The sequence below is a fragment of the Fusarium mangiferae genome, assembly GCF_900044065.1.
Source record: "Fusarium mangiferae strain MRC7560 genome assembly, contig: FMAN_scaffold010, whole genome shotgun sequence".
NCBI classification, from domain to species: Eukaryota; Fungi; Ascomycota; class Sordariomycetes; order Hypocreales; family Nectriaceae; genus Fusarium; species Fusarium mangiferae.
In genome coordinates this window covers 1,135,886-1,161,201 of record NW_024573930.1, presented here as the reverse complement: position 1 = coordinate 1,161,201, position 25,316 = coordinate 1,135,886, and the positions used below count along the sequence as shown (strand labels likewise).

Below are 25,316 nucleotides of genomic sequence, written 5' to 3'. Positions count from 1 at the left end.
TACTATGAGCCCGCCATTCACAGTACCTTGTGTGGAAGGAGCAGTGACAATAACTGCCATGTACCTCTACCTAGAAGGCATCGGAATTCCGTCTCCGACCGAATCCGATACTGTCATCATTCATCCTCCTAAGTTTCTTCCTACTTTGGTACCTATGGAACAGCTCTCCTCACTAGCATCTTACGCTATACGTGCTATGCTCTCTATCCCAACCTCCTAGTTGTCTGGTTTAAGCCATTATATAATTCTTTTCCAACATCAGTCCTTTTCACCACAGCATTGTCGCCCCGAAGCTGAGTATTCCAACTTGACCGAAGGGCGGTCTCGCCCAAACAGTGCTACTCCAGGTTTAAGATGCCGATGCAGTCTCGTTCAGACCCATCGTTGCCAACCATCCGTCATAATATGAACGAGCCCAAGTACGATACCACATTATGAGACCCCGAGCCGCTATACTGATAGCTCTAGTTACTTCAATGTTCCTCATGGAACGACTGCGTCTCCTTCCTATGCCGCCGCGGCGTTCACGGCATCCAAACCAAAATATGAAAACCTAATGAAACACCAGCCGAGCCTTCCTTCAATGCCGGAGAATATGTTCTCATCTCCTCTAACTTCGAATGTTGCTACGCCTCGGCCAACCTACCGACAATCTTTATCATCCTCTAGTTTCGGCGTGGACCCCCCACGGCCTCCTCGTGACGGGTTCGAGTAGGTCTGGTTCCCTCAAGGATACTGGGCAGAACGTCAACTTATGGTACCACGGAAGAGCACTTCTGGTAAAAGCTTCTTCAAGTGGAGGAACCGCTCGACAAAGTCCGCCAGTGAACCAGACGTTCGAGACCTTTCATTCGCATCTCCTTTAACATCTCTTTCAGCGCCACTCACCTTCCAGGGGTTCGAACCAACACAGCCAAGACCACCTTCCAGTCCCTTTGTGTCGGAATCGGCGCACGTTCTCTCCTTGCAGCATCCTTCCGTCACGCGATTCTCAGACCAATTTCCAGATTCCAGTGATATCTCCCCCAGCTTGAACAATAACAGCACAGACTCGATCTCCCCGATGAACAATTCTGGCATAAAAGGACAGACGAGTACTCCTCCCTCTTCACCACCGAGTTCCATGGGCTTTTATGTCAAAGCAAAGAAAAGTCTCGAATCAAAGCTGAAATTGAAGGCTCGGAAAGAGGTAAGTTTGTTTCGTGGACAGACACATGGATCAACGCTAATCTTGACAAGGAACCAATGTGTTCAGCTATTCCACAACATGTCCATCAATGTGCGACAATGGATGGCACGGGGAATTATTCCAGCACGCTCCAAATCACTAAGACAGGTTCTTGGTTCAAAGACGACACGGTGAAACCCAAGCTTCGAAGAAGACTCTTTGGCAGGGCACCATGGGCTCGCAAGGAATCAGCAGATTCTTTCAGCAGCGTAACCAGCTCAGTGAGGGAGATACTCAAAGGTGAGACTCCTCCTCCCTCAGCAGTCTCAAGCTATACTTCTCGTATGTTATTTAAAACATGTACGGTACCTGGGAAACCAATGCTGACATCCTAGCAGTGCATGTCAACTGTGTTAATGGCCAGTTTCCGGGAGGGGTATGTTGTAAAGCGAGCTCAGGTCGCCACATACTAACATTCTTTCTTTTCCAGGAGGCAAGAAGAATAAACACACCACCTCTAGCCGAAGACACTGCGAGCGGTCGGCCACGTTCATTCTTCACCGAGACAGTTCCTCCCACAGAAGACGATGGAATGGGGTCTCCATCGAGGAGGAACTCGCTCCAAACAGTTCGTCGCCAGAGCATTGTTGCTGATACTTACGAATGGTGGGAAAAGATGCCCAAGAAACCCGTTCGCAGGAGTCCTTTTCAAGACATACCTCCTTTTGAATTTCAGCTACCGGAACATCTTCCCAGTAGCCCAATGTGCCCGACCAACGAGAAACACGTCAGTGGTGGGACTGGCGTCTGTGTCTACCATGGACGCAGGAAGGGTGCATCTAGATTAGCGCCAGTGTGATTCGAATTACGATGGGAAGAAACCCGGAAGACACAGCGGCTATGCCTTTGGTATGAAAAGGCTGTTGGTTCGGAGTACCGTAAACCTCGATCCCTATTCCTTTGATTATTGTATTCTGCGTTATTCTTGTAGTAGGATACTGATGAATCGAGTGATAAAATCAACAGCAAGATGGGGCACGAAACATGTAATAGAATCACCATCACACTCTTGTCCAGCGCTTTTATACTGAATGTTTATATTGATTGGTGGTGTTGAGTGATGATAGTCTACTTTGTAGCAGTCTTCTGCTTTCCCCGATTCCCTTAGTTTATATGATGCACTATCTACCCTATTTTCATCTAACTTCGACTTGCTTGATTCGACTTTGTGCTCTAAACGCCTATCGCATATTCCAAGTATTAAGAAGTAATCTAGACAGTAGACCGAGCTTGGGTACTTGGTGCTCCTTTATATGCCGTCTGTCCCTCTGTAGGCATGACATAGTCATAAGTTTGCTGATTATTCTTCTTTCTGCTCCAGAAGGACTGGCTACCCTTGAAGAACAAAGGTGGCGGGTTGCGAATGTGAGTCAGTACAAGCACAACGAGCCAGACAATGGTAATTGTAGGAAGCATCCAAGAACTCTGTTGGTATTCGGCAGATCGTGTTGCATCGTATCTTATCAATGCGACGAGACTTGTGCCGAGGCCGAGGAGGGTGAAGATGATGTGACGGGTGATGGCCCATTTGCTCCATGGTTTTGTTCGTGAGATGACAGCTAGGGAGACCATGAGGATTAGGGAGATACCGGCGGCAATGTAGGTATAGTTGAACTGCGTCATAAGTTAGAAACCCAAGTATATACGAGGGCATCGCGTGGACATGGACTTACGATAAGTTGGAAACGAATCCACATCTTGTCATTGAGTTCAGACTCAAAGCCAGAATCAGTCTGCTGTATTCCCTTGCTCTTGTTCTCATCGTCAACTTCCTTCGCAAGGTTGATCTTGAATGTCTCAAGCAAGGCGTTCTCCATGGCACTCATGAGACCGACCATGGCGTCGACGAAGGTCTGGTAGTCGTTCTGATCAGGATAATCCTTATCCAGATTTGTATCAGTGTACTTGACGACCTGTGGCCAGAAGGTATCGTTGATAGTAGAGATATTTTTCAGCGCAGCATCGGCCGTGTTCAAAGTCGTGATATACTGAGGTGTGTAGGTCTCAAAGAACTTGGTGACAACTTTCTGTAGCTCGTCGACGATCATCTTGGTTGTTGCCTTGGCCATGAGGCTGGTGTTATCTAGGAGTACTGAGCTCGAGTTCAGGTGCTTGAAAACATCGAAGATCTTGGTCCAGATGACGAGCTGGGTGAAACCCTGGATGAAAAGGCAGAGGGCGAGATGCAGAGGATAGTGGAGAAGAGTCCAGAGCTGTTGACGAAACTTGGGCAAATAAGGATTCTTCATCCAGTCGAAATATATGAGGAAGACGGCATAGATGGTTGTGGCTGCAGCAGTGACAATGCCAATCGTTTGAGCATCTATCAGTGTGTTAGAGGAAAACCCTATGTGAAGACATATAAGTACGAGACTTACTCCATGCATCAGGGCTTTCGACTATGGTGACAACGCTCTTTGAAATAGTAATGATTCCGTCGCCAACAATAATGACAGTCAACAGACCAATACGCTTCATCAAATGCGTACCCTGGAAGCTCAAGACCGGGAAGATGTATGCAATGGCGAAAGTGAGGATTACCTCTACACCAGCTAGAACATACCACGTCATAAAGACATTGCTATTGTGGTCAGTAAAGCGGAATGTGATGCCTAGATAGATCACGGCAAGTGCAAAATTCAAGCCAATCTGAAGCATCATTGGCAAAACCTGCTTCTTGTACTTTCGGACGTGCCAGAGGATGCTTCCGTATTCGACAGCCAAGCATAGGCGGGAGACCATTAGGATGATGGCTAGAGGGTGTCAGATATAAAATTCAGGGGTGAGATGGGGCTGAGAAACATACACATCGTTCTCATGGTCTTCATGTTTTGATCGTGTGGTGTGAACTTGGGAGCAACGACGGCAAATCCGACCATGACTCCGAGATGAACACCTCGAGCGGCACGTTCTATGTCTGTTAGCTTAAGTTATGAAGGTGATTCAAGCTGGCTCACCAAAGAGACTGTCTGTCACGAATCGGACATCGTACAGACTAGTAGTCAGCCATGTAATCCACAGAATACTTTCTATCTGTTAGCATCTTCATCACATTGAACCTCTTCCCATTCCTACCTGAAGTATCCAACGTAGGCTTTGAAACGCTCGTGACTGTTAACACCTTGTGTTTCGCAAAAGACAGTGTAATTGGCGGCGAAGAAGAGATCGTAGAAAAGCTCGAGTAGACTGGCATCTTCGTGCTGTTTCCGCGTCAGCAGACATTCCCTGAGTAACGTCACATGGCATAGACCTTTTGGAACTGTGGGCAGTCGTCCTCGTATCTGTTGCCAAAGAGGCTCAGATCAGGAGCCGTGGGACTCCTGGTGGGAAGGCTATCGACGCTAGAGTCGGAGGCTATAAGAGGACTCTTGATGAGAGCGAGCTTTTCAGCTGCTGTAGCGCTCTCGTGATGATCTTCTCTAGCCATTGTTTAGAGAAAAGATTTCCTTGTTAAGAGTCAGTATTGTCGTTGCAAGGTTACAGAATAATATCACGTAGATGCAACAACTCTTCACATCTAATGATACCGCTACACATACCTTTAAATGGACTACTCAGGCCAGGATGGCAATCCAGTCTACAGAGATTTCCAGGACAGGATGGAAGCCTAGTTATGTAGACCCGACCGAGTATTCGGGTCGGAGTGACTGACAGGGATTTCAGGCCTTGATGATAACTTCAAACGCTGACCAGGGCCACGAATGCATGGATCCATCTAGCTAAGTAGCTGCAATGCACCTTGATATTAACAAGGAGCTTGGCCGTTGCGAAAACCACATTGAAATGGCTTGATATGAGAATTTAACCTGGGAACTACCAACTAGTGCAGACACAACATCGAACCGGACTCGGTTAGCTCGCCTTGTGATGTCTCTGATTGAACAATTCCCACTGTAGAGTTGTATCAGAATCTTACGTGAGAGAGCCAATCTTGGCCCCCAACAATATTAAGTGGTAGCGAGCTGAAGACACGGCACATATAAACGGCTCACTAATACGACTTGAACTCTCTGATTGGCCAGGCGATCTGTTTTTAGAGACACCGATAAAGCTTGGCGGGCGTGGTGATCCACAAGGCTGGAGAGCGTTGAGTCTTCAGTGGAGACAGTTGCTATTGAATGGAACGGCTGAACCAAAGTTCCCAGGATGTTTCGTTTTGTCTTTGCTCTTTTGGGTTATATTTTTCGTGGCGCTGACTGGTTGTAACGCTGGCGATGGATCCTTCACGGGTTTTGGCTTACTATTCGCATGCAGAGACCTTTTGCGTTCAGCCGCTCTATAAACCTTGTATTCTGTGGTCTGATGGACATGTAATCATGCTTTTCAATAAGCTTGGTTTCACCTGGAATTAACTCTGTCGACAGAAAATGGTAGGAGAAAAAGTCAAAAATGCGATAGATATTCTCTGTAACCGTGGCAGAGATGAGAGATGAGAGTTGGGTATGATCTGATACTTGAGGTGAGGATGCCGGTGCCCTCGCGGTCAGATGCAACCAAGTCGAGTCATTAGCGGCTGAAACATATAAATAGACCGAGCCAGCATGGAAATGCAAATGCAAATGCAGCAAACCCTGGACTCGAATTACGGACCAACATCCATTGTCTTTGAAGAATGCAACCCAGTTAGGAAACTCGAAACCAACAGCATCTCGTAAGGCTGGTAAAGTGGGCCATTGTGCATATTCCCCAAGTCTCGTGACTTGGCTCCATTCAAGCGCTTAATTCTCATCTCGACGCGTCAAACGCGTCTCCCCCTTGACTTGGCCTGGTCACTTAGCGCAACCCATAATGTCGATGGGCAACAAAACAAACTTTTGAGATGATGCAATGTTAGATTTCGGTGCGGAAACGATTTGACAGTCTCATCTGTCATCCACGCAAGCCACAATGGACTCTCCTAGCCAGGACGCAAGCGTTCGAAAAAGAAATCATTTTCAAGATGATCCTGTCCCTACTCCTCTAACACTAAAGAAACGAAGACTCGACGACCTTTCACAGGGATCGCCCTCGACTCCGAAAGCTCTCGATGCTATCAACTCAGCATATCCTTCTACTATATCCAGTCAAAACGCCTGGCCACCGGTGAACAACAACCTTGAGGCACCCAACTCCAACCCGCCACCTCCAGCTCCATCATCACAAGCTTCATCCCAAGCACCACCACCAGCTTCGGCAGCACCCAAATTTCGACCAGCCATCAAACTATCTGCTTTGAAAGGCACAATATGGGACACTCAGGATGCACCTCGTCCTGTGCCTCTCCCCAAGAAAGTAGGTCCTGGGCGGCCCAGAACCACAACAGCGAAGAAGCCACCAGGACCCAGGGGCAGACCTCGAAAGAAGAAGGTGCAAGAAGGGGATGAAGAGAACCGTGAAGCCGCTCAAGTGCAGGGTTCCGCCGACGAGTTAGCCACAGCAAATGGAAATCTATCGGTGTCGAAACCTACACCAAAAGGAATTCTGACTCCCACAAAGAAAGGCAGACCACGAGGACGGCCACCGAAAAATGTTACTTTCGGGGCAGGCCAAGATCGAAATGGAGAGGTGTTCTTTGAGGACCTGCCGAAGAAGGCCAAGACACCTCGCAAGGCGGCCGACTCTGAGGCAGACGAGCTTGTATGCGCAATCTGCATCAAACCGCACTCCCAACCCCCGAACCAAATTATTCTGTGTGACATGTGTGATTTTGCCGTTCATCAAGAATGCTACGGAGTGCCTGATATCCCTGAAGGCGATTGGCTTTGCAAGTCATGTACTCAAGAGGACATACTTAAGACGCCGAAAAAGACTGCAGGCATAGAGGTCCCGACCATCAAGATCGCAGCGGATGTGCCTGATATTGCTAATTTGGAACAACATGTGCGATCATTGCAAAGAGTTCTTTTGGACCGATGTACAGGGAGAAGACGTTTGCAGTTGCCTGGCCAGCTGGAGGCTGAGGAGAAGGTTTACCAACTTGTGGAACAAACTGTTGTTGCTGGTGAAGGAAACTCAATGCTTGTCATTGGGGGAAGAGGCTGCGGAAAGACAACTGTAAGTTTACTGTTCCCGGGATGAACCGAAAGCTAATTCTACATCTCAGCTGTTAGAAAAGGTCATCTCGGATGTATCTCAGGAGCATAAGAACGACTTCCATGTCGTGAGGCTCAACGGCTTCATCCACACAGACGACAAGCTTGCGCTCAAAGAAATCTGGCGACAGATGGGTAAGGAGATGCAGGTCGAGGATGACCTGGTGACCAGAGTGAGTGTTCTCAACACCCCTTGGCTATGCTTTGCTGATAACATAGACAAACTATGCCGACACCATGGCGTCGTTACTGGCTCTTCTGTCACATCCGTCTGAAATTATCGGTACAGACGAAGGTGTCACGTCACAATCGATTGTGTTTGTGATTGACGAATTCGACATGTTTGCATCCCACCCTCGACAAACACTATTGTACAACTTGTTTGATATTGCACAATCACGAAAGGCGCCCATCGCCGTAATTGGCTGTACGACTCGGTTGGATGTTGTTGAGATGCTGGAGAAGCGAGTCAAGAGTCGATTCAGTCATCGTTATGTCTACCTCTCTCTGCCCAGGAACCTGCCAGCCTACTGGCAAGTTTGCAGGCAGGGATTGATTGTCGATAGTGACGAGGCTGAAAAGGAGGGTATCGATACCTATCTCGAAGGACATGCCGAGTTCCAGCAGTATTGGAGCCAAAAGATAGAGGTAAGTCAAAGCAAAGCATATCCATGACTGCGTCAGATGCTAACAACCAGCACAGGGCCTCTACAGAGAACGGTCCTTCCAGGACTTGCTTCAGTATCACTATTACACGACCAAGTCGACTTCGGCATTCCTTACCGAATGGATCTTGCCTCTGTCGGCTCTCTCAGCTAACGATGTCACACTCAAGATACCTTCTGTGCAAGGAGATATTGAATCCTTGACAGCCCCTGATTCCAGACTTCACCTACTGTCTACCCTGTCTGAACTGGACCTGGGTCTCCTTATTGCTGCAGCGCGATTGGACATTGTCGCACACACGGACACGGTCAACCTGGCGATGGCGTATGATGAGTACAGCTCCTTGATGGGCAAACAGCGAGTGCACTCAGCAGCGGCAGGCATGCTTGCCGTAGGTGGAGGTGTACGAGTCTGGAGTCGGGGCGTGGCTGGTATTGCGTGGGAACGGCTGATCTCCCTTGGATTGCTTGTGCCAGCCGGCATTGGTGGTGCCCGTAACCTAGGACATGGTGGATTGGAGGGCAAGATGTGGAAAGTCGATGTGGCACTGGAGGAGATCCCGGCAGCGGTGAAGCTGAACGCTGTACTGGCGAGATGGTGTAGAGAGATTTAGTGGAGGGGGCGAGGCGAGGTTGTTGTTTTACGATATGATGCCCTACTGGCGTGTTAGATACACATCTGTACTCCATTGATAGAGTCAGGATTAATGATGCCCCTGCATCTACATGTATTTTGTAAAGACATGTAAAGAATACATCAGCGATACTTTGCTAACATCCTTGGTTTGCTAACGAGTTTTGCGACGGGAACAAGACGGCCTTGTGAGATGATGGTTTGCCCCTTGAAGATCGCGGTGAGTTATTCTGGGACCCGAGTTTACGGCACGCGGGAAACACGGCACACTAGTTTGTAGATATGTGAGCATTTCGGTGAGGAGAACCAGTTTGAGGTTTTGAATAATACAATTGAAACGAATAGGGGGTTTCCGAAGAGAAGATCTTTGTGCATCAAAGTCCATCGATAGATTTCCAGAATATTGCCAGATTTATTCCATGTTACATTGGAACTCTGCTTCGGCAATATTATGGATATGTTTGACGATATCAGGGGGCTTTTTAGGTGCCCTTGATGGCATAATATGCTAAAATCTCACGGACCAGGCGAGGGTGGTTTTTAGTGAGACGTGTCAAGTGACAGCGTGAATTTGTAATCGATTTGATGTTTTATGTTGATACTTGAAACAAGTGAAGCTATTTTTGTTCACAAGCGAATATTTGAATAAGTAAGTACCTATTAAATGAATTATTCTGAAGCTGATCACGTCACTGAAGATGGCTGAGATGCTACATTAGATGAGATCAGATCAAGATGAGCTCCAGCTAGTGGCAAGCGAATACAACAACACTTCCAATCTCCGAGCTTCTTCGGTCAGGGAATAGAAGGTTCGATGCGTCGAGCGGCCGGCACCTGCTAGACTAAGTACCTACCCAGATTTTGTGGCTTACCGCCGTGCCTTCCACAGCTGAGCTGGGCCCTGGGGCTGGAGGATCGCATTTTCAGCAGGAGATGGGCAAGTAACGTAGCAGTGTCGTACTTGCCCATGAGTTAGTTAACATGGGTTGGATTGGATATAATCAATTCTTGCTAAGGCAAGAGTGAATCAACTTTCGTCATCACAAATCTTCAACAACAAAAATAAGAGATCGCCAACGTTTTACAGTCTAACCCATAAAAACCTGGAACCTCGGACCCTTTTTTTCGTTCCGTACATATTCTTTGATCATCATCGCTCCTCAACCTTATTGTTCTTATTCTTATTATTACCATCATCATCATCATCCATTCATTTAATGACTCAGCATTTCATCATCTCACTTCTCACCCAACTCGGCACTTTAGTTACCTTATACTGCACCAACTAGAAAAATTACATGTAATACTGTGTCGATCGCAACCATCACCAAGAAAAAACATGACTCGGTCAACATTCACAACTATCACCCCCTTGCCCTCAGACATATCCCGAGAGCATGTAGTCGAGTTTCTCCACGATCATCTCGCCATGATCGACTTGAATCCTCTCATTATAGAACGCCACCAAATCCCTCCTCCGCCACACGCCCCGGAGGATGAGAAGAAGTGTGTATGGTACTCCATGACGGACCGTATCGACTATCTCCCCGGCGGTCTTGTCTCCGGCCAGGTCTCTTACACCGCAGCCTTCTTCGACTCTCCCGATGGTCTGCAGACGCACAGCTATGCTCCTATGGGGCTTGATCTCCGTGGGCGTTGGTCTGTAGGTGGCACGATGCCAGGAGAGCGCCCGCAACCTGTTGAGCTTGGTCTCGGGGCCCCTACTACGGGTCTTTATCTCCGTGAGGATGTTGATATGCGCTGTAACATGCTCATGGTAGGGTTTGTCAAGAAGACTATTAAGAAGTCACACGGGACACTGGTTGAGAAGTTATCTCAGAAGACCTCCATGAAGATGGCAAGGCACTCTATGCAAAACTTCGGGTCCAGCTCCCCAGGAAGTCTCCAAACGCCAATCCCTACAGGGTCTGAATCCTCAGCAGTACCGCCTATGGGGCCGCTTCTCCCACCTGCCGTGAGCAATGACCAGCGCGGGTTTGCCCCGGACCTGTCTTCACCACCTGCCTATGGCCACGGCACACCCTCTACCTCTTCAAAAATGGGCAGCATGCACCCGCAGAGAAGCGGCGGTCTGGTACCCCCTGGACAACCTCAGCGGCTAGATTCTAATCAGTCAGGGCTTGGTCATGCAGGAACTGTCTATCGTGGCAACAGTAGGCCTGATCATTACGCCGAGTTCTCTGGTCAGGGCCCCTATGATAACTCACGGACCCCATACGATGAGCGGGAGAACTTTGCAGAATTAGACGATGGCACCCATAACCATCCTCGCCACTACGAAGACAAGTCAGGGCCCGCAGAGCTAGCTTGAGGCTTGCATGCGGCAGCATAACATCACCGATATTTGTTTCTTTTTGGTTTGGAGCAGGGGCGTTATTTCTAGCCTGGACTATTATGTCTATCTTTTGAATATCACATCATATTATATCAGGTACGAGCGGAGCACATTGACAATGTACAGAATATCGGACGCAGGTTTAATGAGCATAATGATAAAATTTCGTTGAGTACTCTATGTATTCATATTATACCAACGACAAAGATCATCTCCTAGCAATGCAAATGCCATCCGAAGCTCCCCTTCTATCAAAAAGTCCCAAAAGAACAAAAGAAATCCCCTTCAGTGTGATTTATCCAACCCCGGGAAACCCTTTTAGTGGGGGATGGGTTCACAAAGAAGATCACCAGCTCTAAGCCCCTGAACAGATGGTCTCTCTTCCTCATCCTTCCTTTGGTCAAGTATCATCCAGCTTCTAGTGTCTGAGACATGAGTGTGGTGTTTGAAAGGAGAGGTGGGAGTAACAAGAGTCCCACTCTTCAGCGGCTAAATGCGAGTGCATGATGGCCCAAAGAAGTCAAAAAAGGTTGTCATTAATACGTTGGTGATGAGAAGCGAAGCGAAGTTTTCGTTGAGTGCTCGTAGGGAATCATAGCGTTGTGAGCCGTAAAGATCTGCCAGTCTCAGACGGAATTGTCAAGCTGACGAGCAGATGCTGTGTGACAGATGGTTCTCCGAGACTGAAGATGCTCGTGAGAGAGTTTGCTTGTCTTTGCGAGCTTACAGAGCAATGAGGCCGAGCATGGCAGCCAGGCCGAGACCGACCTGGACAGCACCGGCGCCGGCAACGACGACGGGAGTCTCGGGGACATCCGTGCCCTTGGCGGGCTTGGTGGCCTCAGGAACCTGGGGGCCGGTGGTCTTGGCGGGGTGCTCGGGCTGGGCAGGGTGCTCAGGCTGCTCGGGCTTGGAGGGATGCTCAGGCTGCTCGGGCTTGGAGGGATGCTCAGGCTTGGGGGGAGCAGGGTGGTAGGGCTTGCCAGGGATCCAAGTAGGGCCAGCGGGGTGAGTCTCAGTGACGGTGCAAGGGCAGTCAGTGATGGTCAGAGTGCAAGGCTCAGTGACGACGTAGTCCTTGCCTCCGAGGTGGAAGCTGGTAGGACCAGTGCAGATAGTGGTGTAGACATCGTACACACTGGTGATGGTGACGGTGCCGTTCTTGACGCCGGTAGGCTGAGGAGCAGGAGAGACGATGGCGGCCTCAACGGCGGCGAAGCCAGCAAGGGCAACGAGAGCGGCGGTGTTGAATGAGTACATCTTGAGTGACTTGTTTGGTTGTTTTGGGACTTTAAAGAGTGAGTTCCGGTTGGAGTAGCGAATGCAAAGTTTGTTGGACTGAAAGACAGTGGTCAAGCGAGTGACTTGGGCGAGGTGTGTTAACGAGTGTGGGTTGCAAAGAACGAGAAAGATGCTGAGTGCTGAGGAGGAGAGAGAGTGTGTTGATGTGGTTGACGAGGCTGCCTTATATCTGTAAGTGAAGCCTCAGAGTTAGGACACTGGCCAAGAAGAATCAAGATGTTTATCTCGGCTATCCCCCTGTGTCAGTGTGTCTGGGCCTGACTCTTTCAGCTTGCGACAGTCTAGCCGCCACATGAAAGAATGGTAAACAGGCACATCGTCATGCGGCTTCATTCCAGTGCGCAAGGGAGAGAGGCACAAGGAGATTAGGGCTCCGTAACTAGGGAGTTGTTGACCTTGGTTACGTGATGCAGGGAGGGGCTTTTTTTGCAGTGATTGAGAGGAGTTGTTCTGAGACGTGCTATTTTGAGAGATTGTTGAGATGTTTTGTTTCTGTGTAATTTTATTCTTGTTTTTCTCGGGCTGTGGTTGAGTGTAAGTGGTTTTTGAGTCTTGATAGCGCGTGATATCTTGGCATCCAATGACAGAGGGCATATCGTGTAAGTGGTGTTCAAAACAGCCAACACAATATTTAATGTAAACAAACTAGAAAATAAACATTTCAACTATAATCTTAATTCTATTTCCAACAAATCCACATGATTCGACCAAAAAGAGAAAAAAGAAACGATGTTGCAAGAATCGGTCGATCTAGAAGCCTGTCTCTTGTCTCTCTTGAGTCCCCCTCCCTTACTTGACTCATCTGCCGTTGACCCCCACATACCTCAGACACGACACTAACATAATAGACATTGTCAAAAGATTAGATTACTTCAGCTTGCTTGTGACGGACAATAACAACATAAGGCCTCTCTTTGATGCAATCCATGGCTAATGAGACAATACTCGGGTCAAGAGTGCCGAGGCATGAACTAAGAACAAGCTTTTCTCAAGACATCACAGGAATAAGATAAGAGAAAGGTAAGAGAGAGGCAAGAGAAAGGAGGAAAAAGGGGAAGAAAATGGAAGAGGACATTATGTCTTGTAGTTTAATTAAGAATATGCAGTCAAACGTCTCTGCCCCTATTATATATGCATCTTTTTCTTATTAGACTTTGGGTATCTGTAGATCGTGCATGCATGATGAATGAGATTGATCGCTGTTAGACACGGCACGTGCAATCGAATCGCGACATATCGCGTGCTCCCAAGATAATTTGAGCAACTGAAGCAATATCCTTATCAGAAACAAGCACAACATTCTTGGTGTGTCTGAATTATGGCTACACATTCCTCAAGTTCTTCAGCCGATCTCTCTATAATACAAACTCTTCACCAGCCATACCAGTCACAGTCACAGTCACAGGCACAGGCACAGACACAGATTCATGATTCACAAACAGGCTCAGCTCGTGCTTGACTCGAATTCATTTCTTCATCTTTATTCCTCTCGACAAAATCCATCGGAGAGAGACTGCTCAGATTTCTTCTTTTTTTTCTTTCTATGTACAATTGTCTTTCAGCGCTGGCCCGCCATGTAATGTTTGGTGAAATGTACCCGACTCCTCCCAATGCAATGCATTACTTTCGGTTCCTCGACGTGGCCCCGTTCGTAGCATGAATAAATGAGTAGAGACAAAGTGTGAGAGAGGGAGGAGAAAGGTAGAGAAAAAATAGGACCCTGGCCCTGCCCTCCCAGAAGTAGAAAGAAAAGGAAGAGAACAATACAAACAACAAAGCTAACAAGAACATAGATGCCGTGAGTTTTGGTCGTCGAAAAACAAAAATCATTCTTCGCGCTGTACAAATCAATCAATCGATCGCACACTCAAGTCCATCTTATATCCATAGTCATGATTCGGAAACTCGGTCTTCGAAACCCAAAGCAGCGCTTCTCGATTCAGCCAAGAACTCGACATAGGTAGGTAGGTAGGCGATAGTCATCATATTGCTGTGATGTCACTTCTACCATATACCCCCAATGCCTCGCTTGGCCACACCGAGGCCTCATATCTCCCGACAATATATCGGCGGCCGACCCGACCCGCGATCCAGTCCCCATAAAAGATTTTTTTTCCTTTTCTCTCCTCATCGAGGTCCATAATCGATGAGCAAAATGGGGACCGAAACTAGGAACCGGCCGAGTAAGATCGGAGGTATCCGAGCTTAAATAAGAGACCGTTGTCGGAAAGGCAGAGCCGGGCCGGGAGGCGGAGAGTTTGGCAAAGCGTAGCATAGCATAGCCATGACCCCCATAACGCTAGCCTTGGAACAAGGAAGCCGAGGCGACAAATAAAATACAACTAAAGGCGAAAAAAAAAAGGTAAAATAACTCGGAAAACCCAAATAACACCGATAATGCTTGCAAAGGTATGGCTCTAGGTGGTATCGTTTTGATGGTGGCAAACGCTCGGGTAGCCAAATCTGTCAAACGTCTCTATGCAAATGACTCGTTTGTTTAAAAATGAGGCAGATGATGGATGTGAATGCTTGCTCGTGTCACTGTAGGCACTGACTGTACTCCAGTGCTGCGATGAAAGGCTTCTTGTTCTGGTCAGGTCATGGGCGGCTCGCTTCTGGATTAGGCTTTCATTTCCCTTCCTTTCAAGCCTAGCAGCCAGTAGCTAGCCATTAGCCAAGTGCCAGCCCTCCTAGTGCAGTTTGAGGTCAGATCCCTTGGAGATCATCACTTTCGGTTTGATCTGCTTTGGCTTCGCTCAGGTCCTCGGCCGACCACGTCAAACTCGTAGTTTCGCAATTGCTGCTCGTACTTGGGGCTGCGAAGGAATTTTGGTACAGAGTCCTATTTTTTTTTCTTCTTGTTAGCATCTGTCATCCAGCGCACCATGGCTCTGATCGGCGTGTCCGAGAACGGAATTGGAGGCTGGAGGGGCGGGTTTTAGTCAAAACTTACACTAGCCATCAGCTTGAACACTGCGTTTTGAGCGTCCTCGAACAGCGACGTCACCTCTTGCAGCGTGTCAATCATGGCCACATCCTGTCCAACGGCCTTGGTCATGCGAGTTGCCAGGTTGTTGCGCAGTTGATGGTCAATGTTGAGTTCGCACGGCGATCCTGGTGCCAGGAAAGCGTTGTAGATACCATATGCCGAGGCCATAATCTCCTTGATTCCGTCCATGGCATTAGTGTTGGGCGACTTTTGAGCCGCTCTTGTGGCAGCCTTGCAGCTACGCACAAACTCGTCAACATCTTGATAGAAGGACAAGTTTTCTTCGCAGTGAGTATCTCGCAGTTGCTCACGGAACAGGAGACGTAGCGCGGGGTCGTTGAGAATCTTATCCAGTCGCTGGGTGTTGGAGTCCCTAGTGATGCCGTTTCGCTGAGACGCGGCACCACCTTCGCTCTCCGAAGGTCGGCCCCGAGAAGCAGCACCACTGACAAGATCCTTACCGCGTTGCGACAGCTGGTAAATGGCGTATTTGGTGGGTTGGAACAGGTTGCATCCAGGATTTTGCGACATATAAGCACGGTCCTGAGCCACGGGCTCCATCAATTCGTACTCCACAAATAGGGTGGCCACCTCAACAGTCTCTCGCTTGTCCACAATGGTTGAGCAGTCCATGAGCCAGTCAGTGGCAGCCTTGCCAGTGAAGGTGTCACGATATGTCTTCCCATTCACCTTGCGCTCGGCAGCCATCTTCACTCCGGTAAGACCATCTCGGTAGTCGTGCAGCGAGTCCGAATCGGCGGCGTTAACGGTAGTCTTGATGTTGCGGCCCTCGGAGCCAGCAAAGCGGCGGAAGATGACCTCGATTGTTCCTTGGTCGTGAAGAAGCTTATCAGTCTGTGGGTCTCGCTCCAATAACACCAACTGGGTGGAGGCGAGGTTAGCCAATTCCGACACTTGCTTCTGTTGAATGCCGTTTCTAGCGCAGAATCTATCCAGAACTGTGATACCCTTGGGAGTTAATTGCCAAACAGAACCCTTCATCGTGTAGACCTGCTGATATTTGCCGTCTGCTGATTCGATGAAACGAGCCTCCAGAAATCGTTGACAGATAGAGCGGGCCATGTCCTTGGCCATGGAGAAGGTTGTGGTTGTGGTGGTTGTGACGATACGAGAAGGATCCTTGGGGTCTGGCATACGGTTGGATTGAGAGAACTTTAGGGAGCCCAGGTTGTTGATGGCATCCTCGGACAGAAAAGTGTACTCAACCTTGGTCAATCGGACACGGTGGGCTGAGAGCGGCAGCAAACTGACGACAAGAGTTGAGAAGAGATCCTTGAAATCCTATTTGTACAACAGTCAGTGGGTGTTTTTTCTTTCTTTTTCCTTTTTCCTTCTTCTTTTTTTCTTTTTTGGGGAACAGGGTTTCAAGAATACGCAATGTCGCAGAGGCTACGCGTGTGTGCGCACGAGGTAAAACGGCGCCTTAGAGGCACACCAAACAAGGTTGGGTAGGACAACAGGGCGTACCTTTGTGAATGGACGGTCATCGTCCGTCATGCGCAACAAGCGCGAAGATGTCTGATGCATCTTGTTTGCTGTGGAGGACTTGATTGGGGGCGGGAGGTTCGGGTCTGTGGACGTATAAGGCTGGGACGGCGGGTTGTTGGCCTGCAGAGTCTGGGGAGCGACCTTGCTGTCCAGATATGCACCCGAGGAGAGCGATTGGTTTGAGGAACTTCGTAGACGGTGGTACTTGTCCGGACTGGAGGGTTCCGACGAGGGTGAGGAGCTCGTGAGCAAAGAGAGTCTTGAAAGAGCACCAGAAGACTGTCGAGGTCGAATGGCGGGCTCTGAAATAGCAGCAATGGCGTTTTGCGTGCGATCAAAGGCTGAAGCGGCCAGAGCAAAGAGGCTTGTCGAAGAACGGTTGTTCAATCTCGAGACTGAGGAAGCCGTATGGCGGTGATGGCTCTGCTGGGGATGATAAGGGACGTAGATCGGCTGGGTTGTATTTGAAGTTGAGGTTGAGGTGGAAGAATTGCCGGAGGTAGCGGAGGTGTTAATGTGTGCTGGTGGCAGAGGTGTAGGAAGAGGCGAACGATCCGAAATAGAAGAGCGTGGTGTGTTCGTGGTTGTATCCTGGTCCTGGTCGTGGTCTAGTGCGAGTGGTGTATCAGAAGGAGAGGCAGAGTGAACCGTGGGCCTTTGGTGTTGCGACAGAGTGGCCATCTAACGGGAACGAGAAAGGTCAGAAGGAGGGGAGTTTTGCGGTGACGGCAGTGGGAAAGGTTCAAATAAGAAGGAGGACGGACGGGATGGACGTGGATGGATGTGGATGTGCAAGTGAAAGTGGATGTGGATGTGGGATGTGGATTTTTTGGTCTGGTTTGGTTTGGTTTGGTTTGGGTGAAGGAAAATCAGTCCAGCTAAAGGTCAAAGCAAGACCCAGGTGTAAGTGTAAGTAAGTGCAAGTGGGACACAGACTGTGAAAGAAGAAAAGGATAGATCCCCTCAGGTAGGATTAGTAGAGCACCTAGAATAGGACGGGACAGCCTAGGTAGAGAGAGGGAAAGGATAGGATAGGATAGGGATAGGGATTAGGGATTGGCAGCCCCAGTGCAAAGAAAACGAGAGGGTAAAAAAAAAAACAAAGGCGAGAGAGTACAGGTACTGGTACTGGTACTGGTACAGGTACAGAACCCCCCCCAAGACCGGCCGACCCTACTAAAACTGAACTGAACTGAACTGAATTGAGGGGAGGGTGGGGTGTCAAAAGGGGTTCCCTCTAGTGAATGCACAGGCGTGGCCCTAACTGGAAAAGTCCCCTCCTGGTGGATCCCTCCCGACCTCCGTTCTCTCGTCGCTCGTCTGTCTGTCTGAGGTCAAAAGGTGGGCGCTGAGAATAGCGGGCGAAATGGAGATGGTGATGGTCTTGGCCTTGGCTTTTCGCTCTCCACAACTAAACTAGACAAGCAGTAGCAGAAGCAGTAGCCAGGGTCAAGGTCAGGGGCAGGTAAAGAAGCTACCAGGGACGGCAAGGTTTGAAAATATCCAGCAGCTAAAAGAGAATCAAAGAGCAAGAGAGCGGAGACAGGCAGAAAGACTGCCAACAAACGAGACAAGAGAAGAAAAGAACCTCTGAAAAAGAAGAATAATAAAGAAAAATGTAGAAAAATGTACGGATAGGCAAGGGTCTATTCCATGTGGGCTTGCTTGCTTGCTTGCCTGCTTTCATCCATCTTCAACACCGCTGTCTTCTCTCATGCTAGGTACGCTGCAGCAACCCGTCTCGGAACCCCAGGGCCTGAATTGCTTGTCTCTCTCTCACTCACTCACTCAACCACTCAATTCAGTGATAACATGTCTCCAGAACAAAAGACCCCATGTCCTGGAGCTTCAGCGCATCTTCGCGCTGGAGTTGATGTATCGACATGTCGCCAGCCTGACCGGTCATCTCATTCTTGGTATGTGAGGTAGGCAGGTCGGTAGGGCCATATGTAGTAACTATGCATGTTCACCACGCCGTGTCTACCGTAGCGTAGCGTCCCGTAGCACAAGACACCCGCAGCTTCTTGTGCAGATTTGGCGAACCAATTCCCATAAGTCGTGAAAAGAGGCTTTTGGCAACCTCTCGGCCAACAGTACAGTAGTCCCTCTCCAATAGCGCCATTAGAAGCTCCCGGTACCGCACCTTTGGTACAGCACATTGCCTGTCGGTTCCGACTGAAACATGGAGAACAGAGGAAAATAGAAACCAGATATCAACAACTAACGTTATTAGTTGCTGTATGTGCGAATACATACCAACAAGCTGGGGAAGCCCGTCAGCAGCTGTGCTGTAAGCGAACAGGGGCGTTGGCACTAAACAAAAATCCATTGATATCACCAGCCCAATGACATGGCAATGTTCATATGACAAACGAAATGAAGATTTGTGATCATGATAATATGCATTCGGATTGATATACGGATAGGTTCACGTCAATCCCGTAAGTATTCGTTCATCAATTTCTTCTCTTCCAGTGCCTTGCCCCATCAACACTGCAGCTGTGAAAAGAGCGTAGGGTTTAAACCACCAAAATCCACTCGCCGCCTCAACTTTGACATATAGCATACCCGCTTCCAGCAGCTTGCATGTCTGGTGTTGACGCTGGGGCCCTCATAACTCACATGCGCTATTGTTGCATTTGGGACTACATATATGCACTAGAGCGCTGTACGTAACGCGTTAGGGCATCAGACTTGTTGAGGGTTCACAGGCTGAAACCATTCGACTCTTTGAGCTTTGCGGAATGCCTGCACCATTCTTTGCTGATCTGCAAGCGGTCTGCAAAGCAACAACTGCAGCACCTCCGCACTCTGCAACACCATACCATGTATGTACAGTACTTTGCTAGACTGATCTGATCGGATGGCGTGCAACAGGCATCGGGAGCGAGACACAACCGATTGACAGTAAAACGGCGGTTTTGAGGCGTTGTATGACGACTCAAGCCGGGATCAAATCTCCATTCTCAAGACCTTGCTCGAATCATCATATCTGGAATATGTTTTCCACCACTGCAGCGATCCGTACGGATTCCGCCGGTGGCTTGCCCGCCACGAGCGTCTCTTGTGCAACCATGAGAGGCGAGCGTCGCCTGGGTCGACGCCTCATTGCAAATCACGGCGATTGAGAGCATTGCCTCGTCAGCGCCAGAATCCTTAGTCCATCCAAAAGCGCTATGTCGGCGGCAATGGACCTTAGCAGACGCCTAGAAAGGAATGCTTACTTGGTAGATTTGCGCGAAAAGCCCGTTGCTGTCCGTCCATAGATGAGACAGGTTTGTACTACGTACAAAGTACTGAGTACTGTACACAGATTCCCGTCGATGAGAAACCAAGCGCCGGACTGCTGCATGCTGGCATGAACCGGGACGTCAGACCGGGACAGCCACAGGTAATGGCACAGTAGAATGGAGGCAAGCCCCGGTCAAATGTGACATGTAATTCAGCGAATAATTAGTAAAAAGGGGAAATGTCTGGAAAGGTTGTGCTGTGCTGTGTTGTCCCTCCCTATCTTTGTTCATCTCATCATTCATTCCATCTGGGCTGCTGGGTAATAATCTTCTCTCTCACATGGTGAACCAGTGAGTGGCTGCTGAGCCGCGGGCGTGTGCATGGTTGTCTCACCTCCCACAGTCAATCAGTTCTCAGCCGGCCCCTTGAATGCGCGTGGCTCCAGGGATTCCATTCATCATGCTAGGCTGTTTTCGGCTGGCAAACTTCCCTGTAGCCATGCTCAGTGCCTCCATCCACCGCATCACGTTGCTGCCATGCGATCAAAGCGCCCAAGTTCCTGTGCATGCAACCATGCCGCGGCTGGGCGTGGCTGCCCCTTACTCTGCCCCACGCGGCCTCTTTCACCCAAGAAGTGCTTCCAAATTGCATCGGAGCGTGCATCCGAAGCAATGCCAGAGTTATTCCACCTCATTTGATGGGCATGCTGCAAACTCTCCAAGTCTATGCGTAAATTGTGAGCCATTGGCTTATTCCTACGCTGGTCTTCAGATTAGTGACAGGGTTTTGTGTCTGCCGTCGGTTCTGAGTGTGGGATGCTGATGCTTGTTCATCTTACCAGGAACCGTCAATCACCTTGAATAGAAGTGACACTGAAACACACTTTTGAAACGACCTGGAGATGCCCCGAATAAATCAAACACCAGATTCGTCTTGACGCATGAATTTGGCCTTGCCAGCGTCCCAGAATTGATACTCCGATTACTTCCTTGATATCTACCTGTCGTTGTTTTTGCTGCCGCTGCCATGTCATGCTCAAGCGTGGTAGCTTGATTCCCTGACTCTTAGAATCTGTAATTTTGCGCCTCATCAGTCCGGCATTCAGGGCTCTCGCAAATTGGCCAGATTTTGTTTAAAGTGAAAAGACTGGTGATTGCAAATCGTGGCTAACGAACGCCATAGATCGCTCTGACCTCGTTCTGGCCTCTGTAGTGGATAGTGTGTGTCTCCGTCGGAGATTGATTATGAGAGTGTCGCTGAACCTCATTAGTCTACCACCATGCTTCCCAAGAGCTAGAGCCATCCATTGGTGACTGTGTCAAGAAGGTTGTCAGAAGGATCACTGCGGTGTGCGGTGTAGTCGTGTAGGTGTATGTAGCACTCAGCCTTGGTTGGACTGCTGCTCCAGATTACCCCAAAGCACTGCGGAGTAATTGATGCTTGGTTCAACGGGCAGGGCGGATGTGCCAGCCCAGCCGCATCTCAAACGGAGCCTGCTACTGTCAGTATCTAAATTATCCATCTCGGCTCTGTGCTCACGTCACGCTCGGTTCACGTCCCAGTTTAGAAGAACGCCAGTGGATTTGTCTCTGCCGAAGCGAAATTGTGATTCGCAGCACCGCGGCTTCTTTGGCTCCGAACTCACTCCTTCTAGAAGGTTTCTGGAAACTCGTCTCCGCGGCAGGGACCAGGGTCTTTGGATCTTGACTGGCTGAGCAATTCAACTCGACTCAAAGTTCCGTCCAAGGAGCCAAGCAATCTGTCGCCGATGAAAAGCGTCTCGGTCGTCTTGCCGTTAGATCAGCTGATCTCCTCTTCCGACGCAACCTTGGACAAAAAGAGATACGTATCCGCAATCTTCAGCACTCGTAAGCTTATTATGGATCAAGGTGAAGCTTGGAGGGACTGAGGCTCAGGTTTCAGAAATAGACTGCCTAATGGAGAGAAAGAACGGGCGACCAACAAGGAAGCCAAAGATCCTGGTAACTTCCTAGCTTCAGACTAACGTTAGTTCAGGGAAGGAGTACGGAGTACGGAGTAAAGCATTGGAATCTGTGAGCGACCTTCTGTCTGACTGTTCGAGACACCCCATTTATTGGAAGGAGGCTAAAAACCGACAAGACATAATTAGAGAAGGAACACGACAACACCATCAATTCACAACCGCGGCTTCCGATTGCGCCTCTTGGGGATAAGATATCTACATTTGTCCTTTATCTCCGTGTTAGTCTGTTTGATACATTCCTTCGCTCGGGTACATCTACCGTTTACAATGCTGACTCTTAGAGTGTCACTTATTCAAGCCCAGTACAGGGGCTAGAGGGGTAATGACTACCTAGGTAGGTACATCTCAGTGGCACGGTTATCGTTAACCGTTAACCGATCCTGTCTAGCCTGTCTACGGAGTATCAAGCCTCATCAATGTTGGATTGAATCGTCAAAATTCGATGGTGTTGAGGTGACCTGCACGTTGATGTCACTGCCTGATCGATCTACCTACCTATGCTGAATCGATAGCAACAGTGTCAAGTTTCAAAGGTACCTACCTATGCAGACAAGGAGCCAAGAAACTCTGCATATCTTTCCCATCTCACATATCACAGTGACCTTATGTTTAAGCGGACAGGATGTTGTTACGCAAGATAAGGTATGATTCGGGGACTTCTCATCATACACACGAAACTACACAAGTGTTGCGAAACCCCTTGACGATAACAAGCAATCCAAACTATGTGGGTGAGTCGGGGCAGCTGTCAGAGTGGGAATAGTCGGGTTTGATGACCAGTCAATCTGGCAGATGAGGATGAATCCTCATGGCGTTCACCATCCTTACACCGCAACGTAACTGAAGACGAGCGCTGACAAAAGGCCAGCCAATCCGTTTCCCTATCACACAGTCACCTGAGCCACGATCACCAAATTCGATTCATGGCTCATTTGTGAGCGCGGCGGGTATAAAATGGGGACGCAGGGTTCGAGTTGATCAGGGCACCATCCACAACTCTCAAGTGTCTTGGTGTGATTGTGACTGTGACTGGTCACCTTTCCAACCATGTCGGCATTCCCACGTGGCTCCATGACTGAGCTTGTCGTGCCGTACAAGGAATCCGCTGCACGTAAAACTGCCATACAGATACGAAGCAATGGGTCCCCTCCTTCGCTTCGAAACACCGCCTCCCAAATGCGTACGGAGGACACGACGGTGCAACTCCGCTTTATTGTTTCTATTCTGTGGATATATGATCTGATCAAATAGGTATTTGCTAATAAGTCTCGAACAGCGGTATGGGACAACAAGGCCTGCAAGGCTATCAATATCCCTGACAAAACATGACGCGGTTACGCGCGCATTTCACGCGTTTGTCAGCGATCAGCGCCATCTGAGTCCAGTACCGGAGAGGAGGTAATGAAGTGGCGGTAATGACGATTTGCAGATCCCCAGTTGAAGAAGCAACGACACCAAGAACAAAGCAAAGAAAAGCAAAAAAGAAGAGGGTGTGAGGCGTGATTTTAGCAGTATTACCTGGTTGGTTCTGGCGGGGTCCGCCACGTGGGTTTAGAGGGAGCCACGCGTTTGTGACAACCAAGCTGTGGAGTCGCTTAGGCATCTTTCTCTCACTCTTCACTGTAACCTACGTTCTAGGCCTCACATCAGTCCAACAATCCCGGAAGCTTGTCACGGCAGTTCAAGCGAGGCTCTTCAACTCACCAATTGTACCGGTACTAGTCGACGCTCAGTCAAGGCGTCGCCGTTGATTTGCCTCTCTTTTTCTTCTAGGCCCTCGCTATCCGAGAGTCTGCCGACGTCAAAGCTGCTTGTGCTACCGCGCGATCCACTACAGCTCTTCAAGCTTCGGGAGGAATTCTCGTTGGTCGGCCTTGCCTGGGCGGATTGTTCTGGTCGTTGAGAACGATTGGTTATCAGCAAGATGGACAAGCCGCTATGTGGAAGACGTGCATGGAAGGCTTAGACTGTAGGCAGGCGGTTCGATTCGACGTTTTCAACCCAAAGTCTTGTTGCGGTTCTACATTGAGAGCCATGGGCCATAATGAAACGCCCTGCAACTCCAAATTGAGCACCACATGACACATCATTCCTTGGTGGAAGTTTGGTCGTTAGACTTGTCCACGATACCTTAGTCAAAGTTTCACATGTACCGTACATCCCGTACGTACGGACTCTGCGGAGCCCGGACACATGGGTGCATAAATGATAAACAAAGGGCCCAATCCGGTCAACAAAACATTCAGCCCTCTCGTGAAGTCACGAAACTTGTGTATCATGAGCATTGTTTCGCCAGATCCTCCTACGTACCAACAACATTCGCGAAAATCCAAAATCTGCAGGGTTCCAAATCAATATGATTCGGTCCCCCTGTTCATGCTGCCTTTTAAGTTGCCACGCGAGAGGGTACAATGTACTTTGCCATGTGCCTCGCACGAGGTAAGCGATCACGGAACAGATCCGTCTAACCATTCCGGGATGACGATATCCACAAAATCTGCAGACAATCCCGTCCTGTTCAAAACATCAGATCAGACAACCAACAGTCTTGCTCCCGTCACTTAGACCAGAGGCTCTGACTCGATATTCTAGCTTAGCTTCGGATACAGCTGCCCGAGGGATGCTCTCTTATAGCAGATTAACGGTCACGTGTGGCCGCAAGTCTGAGCTTCCAGCACGATTCATGCTCATGCCTACAGCCTTACCGTTATCCTGGTTCGCCTACAAAGACAACGGCCTTGTACGATCGCCAACTAGACGGCTAGTAGGCCTACTGGCGCGAGCTCCTGTGGTACGGCACTTGATGATTACGAAAATGTCGGCATTGTGGTAGACCCTTCATATCGGCACTGAGTACAGGGTTAGCCACGGCGAACCCCGAACTCCAGTGCAAGCGTAACTATATCATATCTATTATATGGTCCCTCCACCGGATATGAAAACGAGCAAGGTCAGGCTGCGGAGGTATATACGAGCTTCTGCTCTGTAGTCGGCGAACGAATTATGACTCCTGTACAGCACGGCAGGCTAGGGTACGCCCTTGTAGAGTGAGGCCTGGCCATCAACCAGCCCTGCGACAGCAGTACGCGGCTAGCGGGCGATCTGGTAGACGGGAGCCAACATTCGGGATTGATTTTCCAGGTCTCAATCGCATCTTGGCTTGATGGTACGCGTATCATCATATCATGGTATCCAAGATATTCATGTCCACAGATATATCGCTATAGGGCGCTAGAGGTTGTATTTCTCAGCTGTGTGATCCAACTCGTGTGAATGGTTGCCTCAAACAAACATGCAGCAAGTGCCCCTATTTCCTGGGCTGAAAT

At 49.1% G+C, this 25,316-nt stretch overlaps 6 protein-coding genes across 6 annotated transcripts; 3 read left to right on the top strand and 3 right to left on the bottom strand.

Moving 5' to 3' along the window:
• Window positions 1-354: 354 nt before the first annotated feature.
• Window positions 355-2,027, top strand: FMAN_02477 (uncharacterized protein; the record flags this gene model as incomplete). Its single annotated transcript, XM_041820043.1, has 6 exons — window positions 355-419; window positions 469-711; window positions 787-1,189; window positions 1,240-1,510; window positions 1,567-1,604; window positions 1,659-2,027. 6 exons carry the CDS (start codon window positions 355-357, stop codon window positions 2,025-2,027), a joined length of 1,389 nt encoding a protein of 462 aa, XP_041685963.1.
• A 413-nt stretch (window positions 2,028-2,440) lies between these two features.
• FMAN_02476 (uncharacterized protein) lies at window positions 2,441-4,655 on the bottom strand (the record flags this gene model as incomplete). Its single annotated transcript, XM_041820042.1, has 7 exons — window positions 2,441-2,842; window positions 2,902-3,551; window positions 3,607-3,981; window positions 4,035-4,139; window positions 4,186-4,253; window positions 4,304-4,428; window positions 4,479-4,655. The coding sequence occupies 7 exons, from the start codon at window positions 4,653-4,655 to the stop codon at window positions 2,441-2,443; spliced, it is 1,902 nt and encodes a 633-aa protein (XP_041685962.1).
• A 1,460-nt stretch (window positions 4,656-6,115) lies between these two features.
• On the top strand, window positions 6,116-8,578 carry FMAN_02475 (uncharacterized protein; the record flags this gene model as incomplete). Its single annotated transcript, XM_041820041.1, has 4 exons — window positions 6,116-7,261; window positions 7,311-7,472; window positions 7,519-7,947; window positions 8,003-8,578. 4 exons carry the CDS (start codon window positions 6,116-6,118, stop codon window positions 8,576-8,578), a joined length of 2,313 nt encoding a protein of 770 aa, XP_041685961.1.
• A 1,359-nt stretch (window positions 8,579-9,937) lies between these two features.
• FMAN_02474 (uncharacterized protein) lies at window positions 9,938-10,930 on the top strand (the record flags this gene model as incomplete). The annotated part of the gene is made up of 1 exon (XM_041820040.1): window positions 9,938-10,930. The coding sequence occupies one exon, from the start codon at window positions 9,938-9,940 to the stop codon at window positions 10,928-10,930; it is 993 nt and encodes a 330-aa protein (XP_041685960.1).
• Window positions 10,931-11,677: 747 nt separating this feature from the next.
• FMAN_02473 (uncharacterized protein) lies at window positions 11,678-12,214 on the bottom strand (the record flags this gene model as incomplete). Its single annotated transcript, XM_041820039.1, has 1 exon — window positions 11,678-12,214. The coding sequence occupies one exon, from the start codon at window positions 12,212-12,214 to the stop codon at window positions 11,678-11,680; it is 537 nt and encodes a 178-aa protein (XP_041685959.1).
• A 2,767-nt stretch (window positions 12,215-14,981) lies between these two features.
• FMAN_02472 (putative developmental regulator flbA) lies at window positions 14,982-17,435 on the bottom strand (the record flags this gene model as incomplete). Its single annotated transcript, XM_041820038.1, has 3 exons — window positions 14,982-15,098; window positions 15,210-16,547; window positions 16,734-17,435. 3 exons carry the CDS (start codon window positions 17,433-17,435, stop codon window positions 14,982-14,984), a joined length of 2,157 nt encoding a protein of 718 aa, XP_041685958.1.
• Window positions 17,436-25,316: the final 7,881 nt, after the last annotated feature.